This window comes from Ruditapes philippinarum, unplaced genomic scaffold (assembly GCF_026571515.1).
Source record: "Ruditapes philippinarum isolate M1 unplaced genomic scaffold, ASM2657151v2 ctg5124_1_1_1_1, whole genome shotgun sequence".
Classification (NCBI taxonomy): domain Eukaryota; kingdom Metazoa; phylum Mollusca; class Bivalvia; order Venerida; family Veneridae; genus Ruditapes; species Ruditapes philippinarum.
This window is the reverse complement of record NW_026863217.1, coordinates 102,047-119,957: the sequence shown is the minus strand read 5'-3', so window position 1 is coordinate 119,957 and position 17,911 is coordinate 102,047. Positions and strand designations below refer to the sequence as shown.

The following is a 17,911-nucleotide window of genomic DNA, read 5'->3' as shown; positions in this document are numbered from 1 at the left end:
AACTACAATTCACCACAATACAATTTACAATTATATGATTATATATTTAACGTAGAGTGAAGCCCATGAAAAATATGTATCTTTAAGTTTTATTATATCTTACCCTTATTTTAACTTCTTTTAACTTAATATTAAGACTACATGTACATCAATTTTTAAAACCACATTTATTATTTAAGACACCGAAGCTGGCAGTCTTGACAACATGAGAGTGGATCACTTTCCCAGGAGAATATTTTGATGTAATTACAATTTTAACGATACAACTCACATTATTTGATACATATATTATTACATTTTTTCTAACAAAAACTTCTAAAGAGGGAAAAGTTCATTGGTTTCTCAGGCATAATGTACCTTTAAAATTTAGCATTATCTTGACCTTGAAATTGAAAAGTTTGCATCATACATTTATATGTACAGAAATTTTCATACAGAAAATGTCTTTTTTGCTTTTATTTCAGTTAAAATTCAATCAAAGGTTTGGGAAAACTTACCTTTTTGAGAAAAATAGAGCAAACTTGGGTGTAAAAAAAATGCTGAAAAAAGAAAAGACACTGCCATCTTGCCAATTAAATTAAACCATGTTTGTTATATATTTACCTCAATGTAATACATGATATCAGCAAATATCTTCTCTTCTGTAATCCTGAAATGTGGATTATCATCTTCCGGATGGGAACAGACGTGTACAATACCATTCATGTCCAGGTACAGATTGTCAAATTCTGGTATCTGAAACAAAAAACATGCACATTTAAATCACAAATACTGTAACTATCTATATACCTACAAATGTTTCTTGTTGATAGCTCTTGAAATGATTTCAGAGCTATGTACCGGACAAAGTTCAGTGAAAGAATTAATAAAGGGCAATAACTCCATAACAAGGCAAGGCAGAGTTATGGTTCTTTTGCACTGAACTTCTACCCAATGAGATCTATCTACCTACAAAGTTTCATGTTGATATATCTTATAGTTTTCGAGTTATGTCCTGGACAAAATTCAAAGTGTAAAAATGAACAAAGGGCAATAACTCCAAAATTAGGCATTGATAGTCATGATTGCTTTGGGGATGATTAATTTAATTACTTTCATGTGTTTCTTTGATTGTCATGATTGGTTTAGCTTGACTTTGATTTAACTTACAGATATGATATCTGTAATATGATCAGGGGGTTATTGTCCACTTTTAATAATCTTTGGTGGGGGGGGGGGGCAATTCTTCACCTTGGCAAATTATATGGGGAGGGGCACTATCCAGGGGAGGGGGGGGTGGAAGAAGATAATCTATTTCAGACTTCTCTTGCAGAGCTGTATAATAAATAGTTAAATCAATAACTACACAATTTTTCATGTTTTATTTTTTACAAACAGGTTTTAAGGAGTCAATTTGAATATTTCAATCCACTTACATCTAACTTATTTGTATTTCTTACAAATGGAATACCTTTTAAAGCTTCCACAGATAAATACCTATAACTTGTGAAAATATGCAGACACATTTCTGTTACCCAACTTATACATTCTATCATGGTCCAAAAGTAAAACTTCTCATTCTTTTAAGATTAGTATGCTGTTGAAGTTTCTTTTTTGTTTTCCTTCTTTTGTTACATAATTTACTAACTGGAGGCAAACCACTTTAAAATTTGCATTATTCACAAGAAAAGGTATTTTGTATTTTCCTTGCTAATTAGGAGTACTCTGAAATTAATGATATGAATTCTTCCTTTTACACTTGAATGTTGATTCTTATGTTTTAGTATTATGTGACAATGCCTGGGTAGAATCTAATCTTTTCAGTGTATAGTTGTTTATTGGGAGGTCAGTGTTTATTTAACTGAGTAAGTGCTTGTATATCACCATTTGGCAACATATATGTACACCATGGACATTTGTGAAAGTCATAAATTACATAAAATACTAGCAAAATTGTTTAAGATACAAACAGATCATCAAATTATGTATGATTTCAAGAAAGAAACAAAATCTTTTTTATCCTACCAGTACCATTAACATAGATCTAATATATCCAAGTCAATTTCAGTTTGAGAATTAAGGGTTACAAAATATTATAATTTAAAAACCGAAGGACCAACTACTAATTATCAGAACAGAACTTTCTTTTATTTGTACATAGTACATCATTATATTCCATACAATTTCCAAGCACATAATTATCATATCATTTTTCTCTAAAATTATCATAAACAAGTTATACTTTATTCATAACTAATTTGTAAAATCAGTTAAAATATTTACTACTGTCCATTTAGTATTTCAATTAAATTACCTGGTTATGTTAAATCACCTGATTATTATAACAACATCAATAAAATATTTCTTTTTTCGAACATTTTCAACATAAAACTAATAATGAGATTATATTGATGGAAATTATTAATTTCACAAAGTATAAAAAGTAAAAATTTAAATAAAGAATTATAATTAAATTAACAGAATGTTATTTAAAACATTCACATATTATCAACAGAAATTTTGAAACAGTAACAAAATCTGAAATATTAATTTACATCTTTTTTCTTGGCTAATCTATTTCTTGAAATTCACAAATCAATGACAATAAGGTATACTTTGGCCGCAGGACTTTTGTATTTTATTCACATGCAGTGATTTTGAGGCCAACATGTAGTACATTATGTAAAAAAAAGCTTTATCACATAAACCGCGGCGTAGGAGTGTAATAAAGCCATTTAATAAAAACGATATCACACTAGTGTAATAACACTGACGCGACGTCATTTGCGCTATATAGAAACATAGCGTTAAAGCGCGCTAGTGTTAGCGTTACACCATGTGCGTGTCATTGAAAAATTATTCATTTAAACAGTTCACTGTTCTTATTTTATATATGTGATAAATAGAATATTATATTCGTGTAGATTCAATACTAAATTTATTGAACTCGTTGAATAAAATAATATTATGCTCGCCAGAGGCTCGTATAATATGATTTTATTCAACTCATTCAATAAATTTAGTATTAAACTACACTCATTCAATATGCTCTATGTATGCATTGCTTCGTAAACTGCATTTATAGACGATATAGCCATACAGGATATGGCTAGCAACACAAAGGCCAATATGGCTAGCAAGTTGAAGATGTCACTCATACATAACAGGGCTCATCCGGAAGGGCGATTCAGGCGAAAACTTCGCCGTGTATATTTCCATTTCGCTCTCACAATTGATCAAAGAGAAGTCAACATCGCCGATAAAATCTTAATTCCCAAAGAGAAATTACTTGGCGATGTAAAGAGTAGAGATTGTATACGCCCATATGAAGACTGCTAATTATCATTATCCAATCAGAGCGTCCCTTTATACTACCCTTCTACCTGTTCAAAGCGATAGACCGCCTACTCTAAACAGTAAATAATGAGAGCATCGGCCCGAAACGGGTATAATTGTGTGACAGTTTTGCGAGTTTTATACGGGATTTGGCGATAATTATAGATTGTTTTTTCCCCGATCATCTAAACACGTGCAAATCTTCCCTAATTGATATACACGCGGTGTTTAACCCGAGTAAAGGCGATCTGCAATGGGTTTTTCACGGCTATCACAAAACTGTTAGTCAATTAAAAATAATCAATTTCATTAATGATCAGCGACCGGATTAAAAACTTAATCATAGTTTTGAATGATTTCAGTCCGTTAACATTAGTTAAAAAATTGTCATGTCGCTCACGTCATGGCTACAGGGCGAAATGCCCAAACCTAGAAGTAAAAGAAAGTTACTGATTCTGACGCAAAAATTCTACGCAAAAATTTAAGAAAGCCAATTCGCAAAAATCTTACGATTGGTATGTTGCAGACAGTGAGAGTGTTTGGCATTGTTATCTTTGTAGAAATGTCAAATTGACACAGCTTACGCACGTGGGCACGACATCCCGGAAAAACTACGAATCATGATCGGCATGCTACATATCGGTCGTATATCATGTGTACATGTATATAACAACAAAATTTGTCAGTAAAGAAGTGTTCTTATTGTTTCAATATATATATATCTGTTTTAATGTCATAAATATGACGCTGAGATTAAGATTTATCAATATTGTAAATTTCAAAAAGCATTATTTATAAAGATATTACGAGTTTAAAATTTCATGAAAATAAAGGGAGGTAATTAGAAATTTATTTTCTATAATTTCTCAGTCAAATTTTTCAATAAGAAATGAATGTATATAATTTTAGTGATCAAATATAATGTGCACAAATGTTTTGCAGTACATATTTTACATATTCTTCGATGTTTGAAAATTGTTTTATAAGCATAACTATATGCACATAAATATGACATTACTACATTCGTGCCTGTGTATAGATCATATAAGAATTTTCTGTAATCAGAACAGAATAGGCAGATTTTGTTTGAAACTTTATCTTCTATTAAAAGTGAGGAAAGTAAAAATATGAAATTAATTTATTCATCAAATTTTTTCTTACACATTATTATCGATAAATCTACATAAAATATATAAACAAATATGTAGAGAAAGCTTATAAATAGCTGATAAATAGATTAATTGTGTTTATATTATAGTTAAGGATGTATAGCCATGCATGTTAATGCATACACATTGGGCTGTTTCCCTTCTCCCTATTTCTCGCGAGGAAGTCACTTCTCCCTAAAATTTCCCCCCAGGATGAGCCCTGCATAAGTAAAATTTTATAATTTAGGTAAGAAAAACGGAGAACATTCTATCAAGAAAATAATGAAATTAAAACAAATGATATGCTGAACATGACTGATGAAATTGTGGTGCAACAGTTCAAAATCTTCAAAAAAAATCATGAAAATGAAATTATTTTTAGCAAACAACCTGAAATTCCTTTACAACTTCTGAAAGACATGGATATCTTTCAGAAATCCATCTGTAAAACTTCGGAACCCCCATTCTCTGTCACTTTCTTCAATACCGTTTATAATTTTTGAAAACCCGCTAGATTATATTTTGTGTAACTTTTCTTTTCATTTTCTGAAATCGCGCATAGTCTCGGCGAAGTCTATTTCTATTATGTAGCCGTTCTAATACCGTATATGACGACAGTTTCACACCGCTAAAAGTGTTTGAGAAATCAAAGTGCTGAAAGCACTGACTGTAACTGCATAATGTCGAGGGGAACAAGATTCTTCTCTACCCAGACAATTAATCACCTGCAAAAATAAAAAAACAAAATCAGTGAGACACTCAACCCTTATTATTTCTTGGAGTAACAAATGCACCATTTATTTGTTGATTTCTTAGAAAATAATCTTTATTTATAGTACTATATTATAAACTATTTAACTGCAGACATTTTTTGGCATAATTTTAACATTTAAACATATATCACGAAAAATAATTAACAGTCACCATACAAAATGAAACTTTTAATGCATACAGTAGCATCAATTAAACATTTTACAGCTTAAATAAAATGAAAACTTTTATTCTTACACATCCCGCAATTTTTCCCTATTAAACATAGAAGAACCGAAACTGTGTATTATTATGGAACAAAATCAAGTTGTTGACGTTCTATATTTAGACATGTGACATAATCATTATACATGTAACGTAACAACTAAATAACAACAGCTTGATAAAATCATTTTTGTCGTTCGGATGCATACGTATCATTATATCAATCAGGCTACGGCCTCGTGATATAATTCCTGGCATCCTAACTCCAAACAGTAATTTTATTGAGCAATAAAGTCACAGTTGGGGGTGTATTATTTCTTAAACATTCTTTACATTAAAGATGATTTGAAGATGACATGCAAATAGAAAAAAAATCAATAAACACGCGGAACTAATTGCTGACAAATAAATATGTGTGTGACTTTCAACAGTTACAGTAAACTATTAAGGTACTATATCATATGTCAATTAAGGACATAAGAAGTGTGAACGGGATTAAAGCATCATCACATATCATTTTAAAAAATCACACTCCTTAAAAATAAGTGATAAAAATAAGTCATTGTAATCAGTGAAACTTTCAATGCAATTTTAAATTAAAATAATATCACAGAAAAACATGCACATCAATGATCATATTATTTATTTACTATTTAAAAAACAAATTATTGTGGTAGCTTTATAAGGAAAATAAAAACAATATTTCTATTTTATAACATAATCAAATAGGTCATCAAATATTATACAATTATTAACTAGTTAGCCATTGAATATTTCAATAGTCTATGCTGTATGGTCAAATGAATGTGAGCCTGATTCTATTTTAGACAGGGAAAATAAGCCAGGGAATATGATACAAGACCTAGTCAAATTTGTAATAAAAATAATAGTTCAGAAAGCTGTCTCTCTATCTCCGTGTTTTGAAAGTCTCAATTAATAATCTAATGAATAAAAATTGTGATATTTCATCATATCGCAATATTGTATCCAATATCCTTATGATACAATTATATTTTCAAAATACGGCTTAAAAAGAACAAAATTCAATTTTCCCGATCTGATTACGTAGTATTTTCGTGATTAGTCAGATTCTGTAAAATTCATTAAAATTATCATTTTCTACAAAATCATATATCTAAATTCTTACATAAACACAATTGATATCCCCAAAAGTAAAAAAATGTAACATTTAATCTAATTATCATTTGAAATGGAAGAATTTATTGACTTTTCTATCAAACATCTCAAATAAGAATAACTGGGTGTGAAACGTTTATACCATTTACAAAGTGGGAGTGATACGTTTCGGTGTAAATCGTCTCGGTAGTGAAATGTCTAACTTTCAAACAAATTTATAACTCCAATAGAAACATATACACTTAACAAATCTTATAAGTGTGCACCTTTTATGTCCTTATAACTTTTTCGTTTATCAATATATTTTTACAAAATTTTGTGTTCTGACTATTGGCTGCTTTTCCACACTTTTCCTGTGCTCAAGCATGCCAATTTTAATTATGAGGTGCAATCAACCATGAACGAACGAAATTAACACAATGCACGAAAAAATTGATAGAATGGGTGAAATAAAATTGCACAAGATATTCTCGGATACGATAGAGATCGACATATCAGAAAAACATAACATGGGTAGATTATCTATACAACAGCGTGGTTTAGCCCTAGGATTGGTCAACGCTCGTGTACACCAAACAGAGGTTGGTAACAAAATTTATTTGTTTAAATAATTATATTAATTCATTTGCATTGGAAAAGCCGAAAATCATTTAAATTCAGTTTCTACCTAAGACGAATATAAAATTTATATTTTTTTTATTTAGTAATAACTTGTCTGTTTCATTTGTAGGTTGCGCCTCGCATGGGTGTACACCGAAACTATAAGAAGGCTAATCATTAAGTACAGAGCAACTTCGTGAGTAACCTTCCTCTAAAACCCCAAAATTATCTACAATGGTAAGTAAGATCGATGTGACGACGCTGCCGGGCTGAAATGCAAAGTTAGGGTGGGCACACGCGGTATAAGGACATCATTTTGCAACATCGACTTTCGACACGCATTCACATTTTTTAGAATTACATCTTAAATTTGTATCTTGAATAAAAAATACTGAATAAAAATGATAACATGTCTCTTTTCTGTATTTATTGAAAATTTCAGCATGATCGGACAAATATTGATACACCTATGAAACCATTTATACATGCACACTTATAAGATTTGTTAAGTGTAATTCCATGTATTTTAGTGTCTCTGTTCCGATGCAAAATTTTGATAAACAGATGTCATTTGAGCAGTTTAATAATTTGTTAAGTCTGGGAAATTAAATGACCAGACATGCAGCTTTCGACTGGATTTGCGGTTTCACATTGGCATCCAACTGACAGCCGATCAATGTTTAAATCATTAAAAACGCGATAAATGTTTCTTGTTTAAAACACATATTTATGCTGTTAATGTTAAAATCATATTGATGAATTTTCATTAAATCATGTAAAGACCATTTGAATACTAAAGTACTGTTAAATCGTATGTCAATTGACATTTATTTCTCTCATTTCTTGTCACTTATTGTCGTATAATATTATGTACAAGTTTTAATTAATCAAACATACTAGCTGAACACATCTTGGACAGATGTTACGAAAAGCTTTGAATTAATACAAAAAAGCAAATCAATATTCGTATTCAGATCAGTCTTCAGTGTCTAAGTTATTTATTTATTTGAAGCAGACCGAACCACTAAAAAGTTAAAAGTTATAATAGTACCTGTATTTACATTAACAAAATTCTACGTTTTTTTACATGTATTGCATTGTATTAGAATCATGTAGAATTGACCTTTCCTGAAGCAGAAGCATGATAAATTTTCATTGATGTTAAGAAAGCAGAGACATAGGCATGCAGCATGTTATGAATGTCTCTGGAGAATGTCGCCATATGACCATTACAGTGTCTATTTGACTTACCTTGAATATTGATAAGAATTGAGAGGACATCTTTGACAAAAACTTTCGTTTGATATATAATATATCTGTGGTATTATAAAAGTTTGATTTTTTACATAAAAAACAAACAAAATTTAGCGGTGTAAGACCAAATATTCACGGCATTTACGGGAAATAGTTACAAAATCTCGCGGGAAGTACAAATCATTGGACGCTTGATTTTGAGTGTTTATAGTCCGAATTTTTAATATTCTGCGGAGTTCAATGTATGAAGCGTAAAATACCCTTTTAAATCAATGTTTCGACTTATTGAATATCTGCCGAAGGACAACAAAAATAGATCTCTATCAGATTAAAGTTAGCAGATATATTTTTAATTTTACGTTCTCATTTGATAAGTTTGGTGTCGCACAGTAAACAAGTTATGATAATTTGACAGATGGCGGGTAAATTATGTACAAATTATCTTCAGAAGTTTATTTTTGATTAGTTTCAAAGAAGTGTCAGATGGTAAGTACCTCTTTAAAATATTTGCTAGATGTTATTGTTCTTTGCTTTATTTTATTTTTTAGATTCAAGAATGGTGATAAGCCTCAAGTTCTGTTTGTAACATGTTTTCGCGAGAGAGGTCATTGATTAGAAATTTGAGATACTTATTTATTACGAGGATCATATTTGTTATAGTCTTAGAATTTGGACATTGGATCAAATATCAGAAAATAGAATCTTTTTATTTTCACTATCTTAGATTTCTCGAAGAGACGATTATAATTGAAATAATCTATTCTATTGCAGACAAAGGGGTACGGCTCATTGAGTGTTCACGAAATATGTTTGATGGTAGAAAACATTTATCCTAATTCAGAAATGAATTCTAAGCCCATTCCCATTACACAATATACTAATATATAGACTATATATCAGTGTTGCATCTAGGCCGCGCGATTGAGCGATTCGGCATTTTTTATGCAGATCGCGCATTTTAATGAAGTCAACGCGCGCCAAGTCGCGCATCTGACGATTTTTTAACTTAATTCAGTTTATCTTCATCGTATCTTGAAAGCTTCAGCCATGTTTGTTTTCACTCGTGGTAATGACTAAAATACATACTAAATTGCGTGTAGCAGCCGACTGGGTCATCTCGCGCGTGTTTTGTAGTATTCGTCAATATTTTATTTTTTCTACTTCCGTTTTTGAGCGGACGATAGCTGTCAAAAATGCCTGAACGTAAAATAAATTAATTCTTTTCGATAAGTCATAGTGTAAGGTAAATGTATGTCCCCCACATTTTTTTCAAATCCCCCACATTTTTCAGTTGAGTGGGGGACAATCCCCCATAATTTTGAAATTCTAGATGCAACATTGTATATATTATACTGTGCTCCTCTTAGTTCACGGTACTTAACGCTTTGAAACCAGAAAGAAACAACAAAATTAATGAAATATATGGTACAAAAATTGTCATAATCTATAACATATATGTATTTTCTGCTTAACGACTCAAGGAAACAGCAATAAATTCAGTCAAAGTTAATTTTAATGGACCAAACGTAGACCATATGTCGGCCATTTTGAAAACAGTAGGTCATCATTTAAATCGCGGTAATGGTGTTACATTTCAGTTTTTACATGTTTCAGTTAAAATTTATACATATTACTTTGCTTGATTTTAAATATTAAGATTATCCTTACTTTGTAACTCAAAATTTATTTTTCCAACTAACAAGAACATTAATTTTAGAAAGTGATAATTGTTTCAGACATATGCATAAATTTAATTGACTATTATTGCTTTTTGTAGAAATTTGTAAAATGTTGTTCTTTTTTACGTAAAAATCTAGAGATTTGAAATATTTTGGCAAAACTTTTGTTGCATAGGTGTATGAATAAAATATGTCAATTCTGACCAATTTTAAAACTGGTAACATGAAAATATGCCATTACTGTGAAATAAGTGATGACGCTGAATTAGTGATGTTGAGTATAGTATGTAGTGTAATGGGAATGGACTTAGAATTCATTTCTGACTTAAGATCTAAATGTTTTCTACCATCAAACACATATTTTGTGAACATTCAATGAGCCATACACCTTTGATTGCAAAATGAGTTACATCTACATGTACTAAGATTCTGGAAAGTCAGACAAATTTGAGCAAAAAAGAACAAATTACCATTCAGATAATTGCTATACAGTAAATACCAAGGTAGCTTAAGGTTTTCAGCGTCAGGGTAGCAGGACAGATACACCGTAGGAAGTCAGGAATCTGGCACACTTGTATTCATTCATGGAGTATGCCATGGAATATAGTTACTAACATCAACATATGAAATACTAATTTAAACATAGACTACCTTAGTAATTTCTGATAGGTAAAAAACTTCATCACTTCATGGACATCATGCCAAAATGTTTTATTAGGTGATTACGAGATTGACCTTTACTGGTTAATCGGAAGACAGTTAACAAAACAATACCACAATTACATGTGTTTTACTCTTAACAAGTTACTTGCTTTTTTTTTTCAAAAATCAATAAAGTTGATTTTCTGACTTTTAAAAGTACCAAAGAAATCAAAGGTAGAAATAGAAAATGTAATCTTGAATTATGAATATCGAAATCATGTCAACAATCAAGATGTTCATTCAAATATATACATGTTTGTACTTGGTGGTTTGTTCCAATTAAGTCATACAGAGTCTCCCTTAATTTCCGAAGTGTCAGGCCTGACGTACATGTAGGTTGTTGTATTTAATGTATAGCAGTGAAATAGGCAATTCAGTTTCTGTGGGGGGGGGGAAACTTATACTTGTAATTTGATACTTTAAAGTAAAACATGTAAGTCCCTGAGTGAAAAAATGTTTTTACTCGAAACAAATGTACAGAATAAACTTTGCGAAGGGATTTGTGTGAATTTGCATAAAGTGTGTATCGTAAAGGAGAGGACTTACTTGAGCTATGTAGCTCTCGTGCCAATTCCTTTCTGCTTAAATTGTAAATTATTAACATGTATATATTATCTGAATAAGAATATGTTTAAACCAATAAAGTGTGTTGCTCTGGTAAGGTTTCATAATGGGTCTAATCTAAAACTTTAATATTGTGCCCATTGCCATGGTAACAGCCATCTGGTTAGCTCAATAGGTAGACAGTTGGACTGTGAATCTGCTACACATGTTCGATCCCTGAATAGTGCAGGTTACTTTTATTGTGATTCAATTTCATAATGAAATCCTTTCTAAAGTCATTCGCACTGTACCTCTGCTTTGGCATATATACAGAGTTATTATTCCTTGCAAAACATGATCAAAGGTTCACAGATCATTTTGATTGCATGACAATAACTGCTGAATAAAAAGTTGCCAGAAATTTCAGTTTAATCATAATTTCTTTCTTTGCTAACATGACATCATTGGATACCATTGCATGATACTTGTTTAACATCATCATATCATAATGCATTCAAATGGATAAGAGTTGAGTTCTATTCAAATGGCATTGGAACGCTACTGCTTAAAGGTTTCAGCAGGTATACTGGTATATAAAAGAGTTGAAATCCAGGCCTCGTTTTTGTATTCCAGGCCTGAATGTTTTTGTTATTTTTATTTATTTTTGTCATGCTTAGCTTTCTATGTTCTTGTTTTCTTCTTTGCATGCATGCAGTCTTTGTTTGGAATACAACTACAACAGGTAATGCTATTATTTGATACTATTTATAGATTTTATGTGTAGAATGACACTCTATGCATTACAACTGATATTATTATATTCTTATGCACCTTTAATGATGTATTCAGGCCTCGACATTAGCGGTGGTCCGTTGGTCCGAGACCACTTGATTTTGGCAAGGACCACCTAATTTTAAAACCCACTGGTCCGTGGACCACTTGAATTTTTCTGGTTGATGCAAGGCTCATTTGGGAGAGAATGGCGATTTGGTCAAAAACATGTTTATATAATTTTGTTAAAAATCATTAATCTATGTCCGATGTACATGTATATGGTTCATTAATCTCTGATTAATTAAAGAAGTTCTTAAGTCATCAATAACTTTCATTTTAAGTCGCTAAATTTTGTTTATGCAAGTTAAAAGAGTTAAGAATTTGTGATATTAATTTAGGTACAAATTTCATTCAAATGGTGCTAGTAATTATGCATCGTCTGATACCCACAGCGGAACCATTAACATTTATGTTATGTTACATGTTAATCAACCGTGAGTATCCGATGATGGTAATTATATGATATTGGATAAACTTAAATTTCAGATACTTGAATAATGGCAGCAAACGAAAGGAACTGGAAAAATACATCTACTAATTCTATGCTATTATCTTTATTTTAACTGTTTAAACGATAAGAGATCTGTTTCTTTCTAGAGTTTAAAATTATTTCAAAAGGTTAAAAATACCCATGTCAAAAATGAATATCAACCAACAAGCAACAGCTAGGGAGGTAAAATTCTGTATTATAAATCTGTGAGAAAAATAAGATAAGTTATAGTAAATAATAATGTTGTCATTATTTTAATAATTTAGATATTTCCTTGTTTTCAAAGACAAGAATAAGATAATTTATTAGTTCCATTAAAAATGTTAATCTTTAAAAAATGCTATGTATATTATCATGATTATATTAAGATGTACCACGTATCAGCAATGAATATTTGAATAACAGTAAGAAAATAACACTTCACAGACACAAATGGCTTCACTTATTCCCTAACTTGAGTTGAGGGAGAAATCACTTTAATATATAAGTTAACATAAATAAAGATCTTTTGTTTGTGTATTTTTGACTGAGATAAAAACAAATAAACAAATAACTCTACGATAAAATACCTACTGACTTGCTCTCCCTTTTCTGATTAGATGAAAAATATATATCTAAAAATATCTGTTTTCGTTAAAGGTTAATAATACATCTTTGTCATAAAGTTTAAACATTTTTTCTACATTTGCAATAAAATGATATAATAATGATAACTGACCACCTGACTTCTGGAAGGACCACCTAACTTTCAAATCTAGTGGTCCGGCGTACCACCTGCTAAAAAAGTTAGTGTCGAGGCCTGTGTATTATCAATGATGTATTATCCATGTTTGTTTTTTTTTTCCCCTGTATATTTTACATTCCTTTAACATAGAGCTGTCATTGATTCAGTGCAAAGCATATAATTGAGCCGCGTCATGACAAAACCAACATAATGGGTTTGCGACCAGCATGGATCCAGAACAGCCTGCGCATCCGCGCAGTCTGATCAGGATCCATGCTGTTCGCTTACAAATTCTATAACAAGTACATGTTCTGTTCATACAATATGTTGTGTCTTGTTCATAAATGTCCTTTGCATGATTTTTTTCCTGACCACTTTTTTTCATCACTGCTATTGAAATGTGTCCATTTATAATGTAATAACAGCTTAGTGTTAGACATAGCCACCTACTGTTGTATATGTTTAGGATGAATTTTCATAATTTCTAGACATTCAAGGAATTATTGATTTTCTACGATGTGTATCGATTATTGATCAACTGAAAATTATCACCGATACATCGATATTGTCTCTATTGATGACATCTCTACTTCTACAGACTGTTTCCCCTAGCTAACAGGCAGTTTTTCTTAGCAAAAGATTTAAAAATGCTATATCTATACCCCCGAAACAAGTTTGGGGGGTATATAGGAGTCACCTTGTGGTCAGTCGGTCGGTTGGTCCAGCGGTCTGTTGTATTTTCTTTGTCAGGAGCATAATTCGAAGAATAATTGTTGGAATTCAATACAACTTCATATAATGGTAAAGCACATTGACAGGAAATGCATTGCACAAGAACCATAACTCCATCTTGACTAATTACAGAGTTATTGCCCTTTGTTACTTTTCCTTGTCCGGAGCATAAGTTGAAAACTACTGGTTGGAATTTAATACAGCATCATACAATGGTCAAGCACATTATGATTACGAGATAGTGCAGTGCACAAGAACCTTAACTCCATTTTGACAAATTACAGAGTTAATTCCCTTTGATACTTTTCCTTGTCGGAACATAACTTGAAAAGTACTGGTTGGAATTCAAAACAACTTCATACACAATAAGAGGAAGTGCAGTGCACAAGATTTTGAAGAACCATAACTCTATCCAGAGTAATTATAGAGTGATTGCCCTTTGTTACTTTTTCTTGTTGCAAAGCATAACATTAAATCTAGTGGTTGGAATTCAATAAAATTTCATACAATGGTCAAGCACAATAAGGGGAAGTGCAGTGCACAAGACCCATTACTATCTAAATTAATTACAGAGTTATTGCCCTTTGTTACTTTTCCATTGCTTTCTTTTGTCCAGAGCATAACTTATGGTTGGAATACAAGTTTGTACAATGGTCAAATATATTGAGAGGAAGTGCATTACACAGCAACCATAACTCTTTCTTGACTCATTTTAGAGTTATTGCCCTTTGTTACTTTTTATTGTCCAGTGCATTACTTGAAAACAAATGGTTGGAATTCAGTGCAACTTCATACAATGGTCAAGTGCAGTGAGATGAAGAGCACTGTACAAGAACCATAACTCTATTTGGATTAATTACATAGTTATTGCCCTTTGTTACTTTTTCTTATCCAGTGCATAACTTGAAACTAGTACATGTAGTTGGAATTTAATACAGCATCATAAAATGGTCAAGTACATTATGATTAAGAGATAGTGCAGTGCACAAGAACCATAACTCCATTTTGACAAATTACAGAGTTATTGCCCTTTGATACTTTTCCTTGTTGGAGCATAACTTGAAAAGTACTGGTTGGAATTCAAAACAACTTCATACACAATAAGAGGAAGTGCAGTGCACAAGAACCATAACTTTATTCAGATTAATTACATAGTTATTGCCCTTTGCTACTTTTTCTTGTCCAGTGCAACAGTTAACTCTATCATTCTGGACTTATTACAGAGTAATTCAATAAAACTTCATCAATGGTCAACCATAGTGAAATGAAATTCAATGTAGAAGAACCACAGCTATCTTTAATTGCCCACAACCATACATCTATTTTAATTCTTTTACACTTGGTATTCTGTCACTTAAGTAACATCCTCATTTCTGAAGCAGTTTTGCGTGGGTATTAATCTCATTTAGTGATAGTTCTAGTTTCCCATAGGAAAAGAGTCACGTTTTCTCCTTGAACAAAAAAAAAGAAGAAAACTTCAATAAAAAGTTAAATTACCAAATAAACAGCTCTAAATGAGAAAGAACGAAATTTGAAAAAGAGAATTTGATAAAGAATATGGATTTGGTATATTCTCAGTTGCTTTTGTTTGATTTTAGCTTTCCCCATGTTGCCCAGATTTTAATAACTGTGCTATATTTTCTTCTTTAGAAAGCCATAGGTTGTTTTGATCATACAAAAAAAATCACTGATATGCTATTTTTAGATTGTGCTCTCCCAGTAGGTCTATTTAGGTCAATATGTCAGTTACTTTCAATCCAGTCATAATACTTTAAAGCAGTGTGCCTCCAGATTCATGCTTCTTTTCATGAAAATTTCAAAAATATATTTGAAAGTAAAAATTGTGACTTGAATGAAGACAGTAATCTTCACATATGTCTTGAAGGCCTCTACTAGAATTTTATGAATTTCTGTTTTTAGGTCTAAAATGGACCTTGTGGGGGTGAATGTTTACTAATGGACTAATATAATGGGATTCGCTGAGTAACGCGTGCCTTATTTCTTTAAATAAAAAAAATTAAAATGTGACCTTTACAAAAGTTCTCATATTTATTAAATAAAACATCATGAGGTTTACCTCCTATGGCAACGTACTAATGATTCTTTGTCATTCTTTCCTAGTATTCATTCATCTGGGAATACAGCAATTCTCTGAATGTCAGCATTTAATTAAAAATTTTTAGGGTCACTCAGTACAACTTTAAGTGTTCAGGTGAGCATATATGATGACCATGATTGTGCATTGTCTATTTTCTATACAAATATCTCTTTCAAAAGCACCTTAAACATGTTAAAGTATGTCCTCGAATGTTAAAACTGACTCTACCCATGAGGGAGTTGGCCATTTAATTTAGTTGACTTGTACCATGAAATACAAATTGAAATCACCTAAATGAAAAGGCCCAGAGCTGATAAAGAATGCTTTAGATATTTGGCATATGGAAATTAATGTCCCTTAGTCTTATACAATAGTCAAAACTTGTGAGAAAAATTACACCTAGGGTTAATTATTATTGTTCTTTAAGGTGCCTGCCTCAGTCTATCCAGTGATCGGGGATTCGAGTCGTACTCTGGTCACGACCTTGTTTCTTCATATGATTCAAGTACAGGTATTAAACCTGAGGATGTTGCTGATGTGACTTTGTTGTAAATTTTGTATGAAAATTTTTGCTTTATAAATTTCTACCATTTAATCCAGGATATCGTCTGACGTTACCAGGTTCGAATTATAGTCGAGCGCGTTGTCCTACACGCAGCTCTTGTTAATGTTTGTTATTGAAGCCTTGGTACCTGAAAATTAGGACAAACATACCTTGAAAAATCATTTTAACAATCATGCCATATTAGGCTTAGATTTTAAAAATTTGAATTACTATAAACCAATAGTTAAGTGTCTAGTTGTATAGTATGATGCATTACTCATCACTGTCTTCAGCAGGGTAACTAAATAATTAAATAACTTTTCCCCAACACTAAATTGCAATATTGCTTTCATATATAACTAAGAATTTGATGTTCAATATTGATGTTGAACATTATTTTATCCTAAGCTAAAATTTTTTCAGATTTACTTGTGCGTGAAAACATTGTAATATTCGTGACAATGTCATATAATAAGTTTAGGTTTTACTTCAGGATTTATCACTGTCGCAGACATTTAATACTGAGGACGGGAATTGTCACTTTGTCTTATTTTGCCGTTGCCTCCACTCGTCAAAAAAACATCATTTTGATTACATTGGTAATTGATTTAGCTTGCACGAGATTGAAAAAGTAGTTCTCTCGGCCAGTTACATATTGATTTTGCGGCTGTATTTGGTTGTAGCATAAGGTACGTTGCTAGTTATTCGGAGAGATGGGCTGTTATATGGAATGTCACTCTTCAGTGGATGTGCTCGTCCAATAACAGTTTTTCTTGCCTCTTAGGAATAACTAGAAAGAAAAAGATGAGACAATATCTGTAAAAGGAGTGAGGAAACGATTTTGTTGAAATGTGTTACATGTATTTCCTTTGAGAGAATGGGATTGTTAAACGTGGTTTTAGAATTCATTTATTTCGCGAAACTGTACGGATTTAATATGTCACTTGAAAGTTAACAGTGAAGAGTTCAGTTTTGTGATAACATCCAATCAATTTAAATTGGAAACTGCATCTCCGACTTAAGTGGATTTAGTGTTACAAAGGTTGATAAAATTAATGCAAATTTTGTGAGGCTCGTTAAAGAATGTTTTATTTTGGGTTTGATGTTACTTCATCGTTACTTAATTAACTTTAGTG

At 31.4% G+C, this 17,911-nt stretch overlaps 2 protein-coding genes across 3 annotated transcripts in view; one reads left to right on the top strand and one right to left on the bottom strand.

Moving 5' to 3' along the window:
- Nucleotides 1–5,050, bottom strand: part of LOC132721509 (5'-3' exoribonuclease 1-like) — a 55,984-nt gene extending 50,934 nt beyond the window's left edge. The window contains 2 exon segments of the mRNA XM_060705828.1: nt 604–735; nt 4,854–5,050. Coding sequence (XP_060561811.1) covers nt 604–735; nt 4,854–4,928 — 207 coding nt within the window. The 5' untranslated portion in view covers nt 4,929–5,050.
- Nucleotides 5,051–8,780: 3,730 nt separating this feature from the next.
- LOC132721506 (endothelin-converting enzyme homolog) overlaps nt 8,781–17,911 on the top strand; it is an 84,550-nt gene continuing 75,419 nt past the window's right edge. Inside the window, exons 1-2 of one of the 2 annotated variants that reach the window (XM_060705824.1) lie at nt 8,847–8,915; nt 12,069–12,095. In XM_060705824.1, the coding sequence (XP_060561807.1) occupies nt 8,913–8,915; nt 12,069–12,095 (30 nt within the window). In that variant the 5' untranslated portion in view covers nt 8,847–8,912. Of the gene's footprint in view, nt 8,916–12,068; nt 12,096–17,911 lie in introns of both variants that reach the window. The other variant, XM_060705826.1, reaches the window with a different exon arrangement.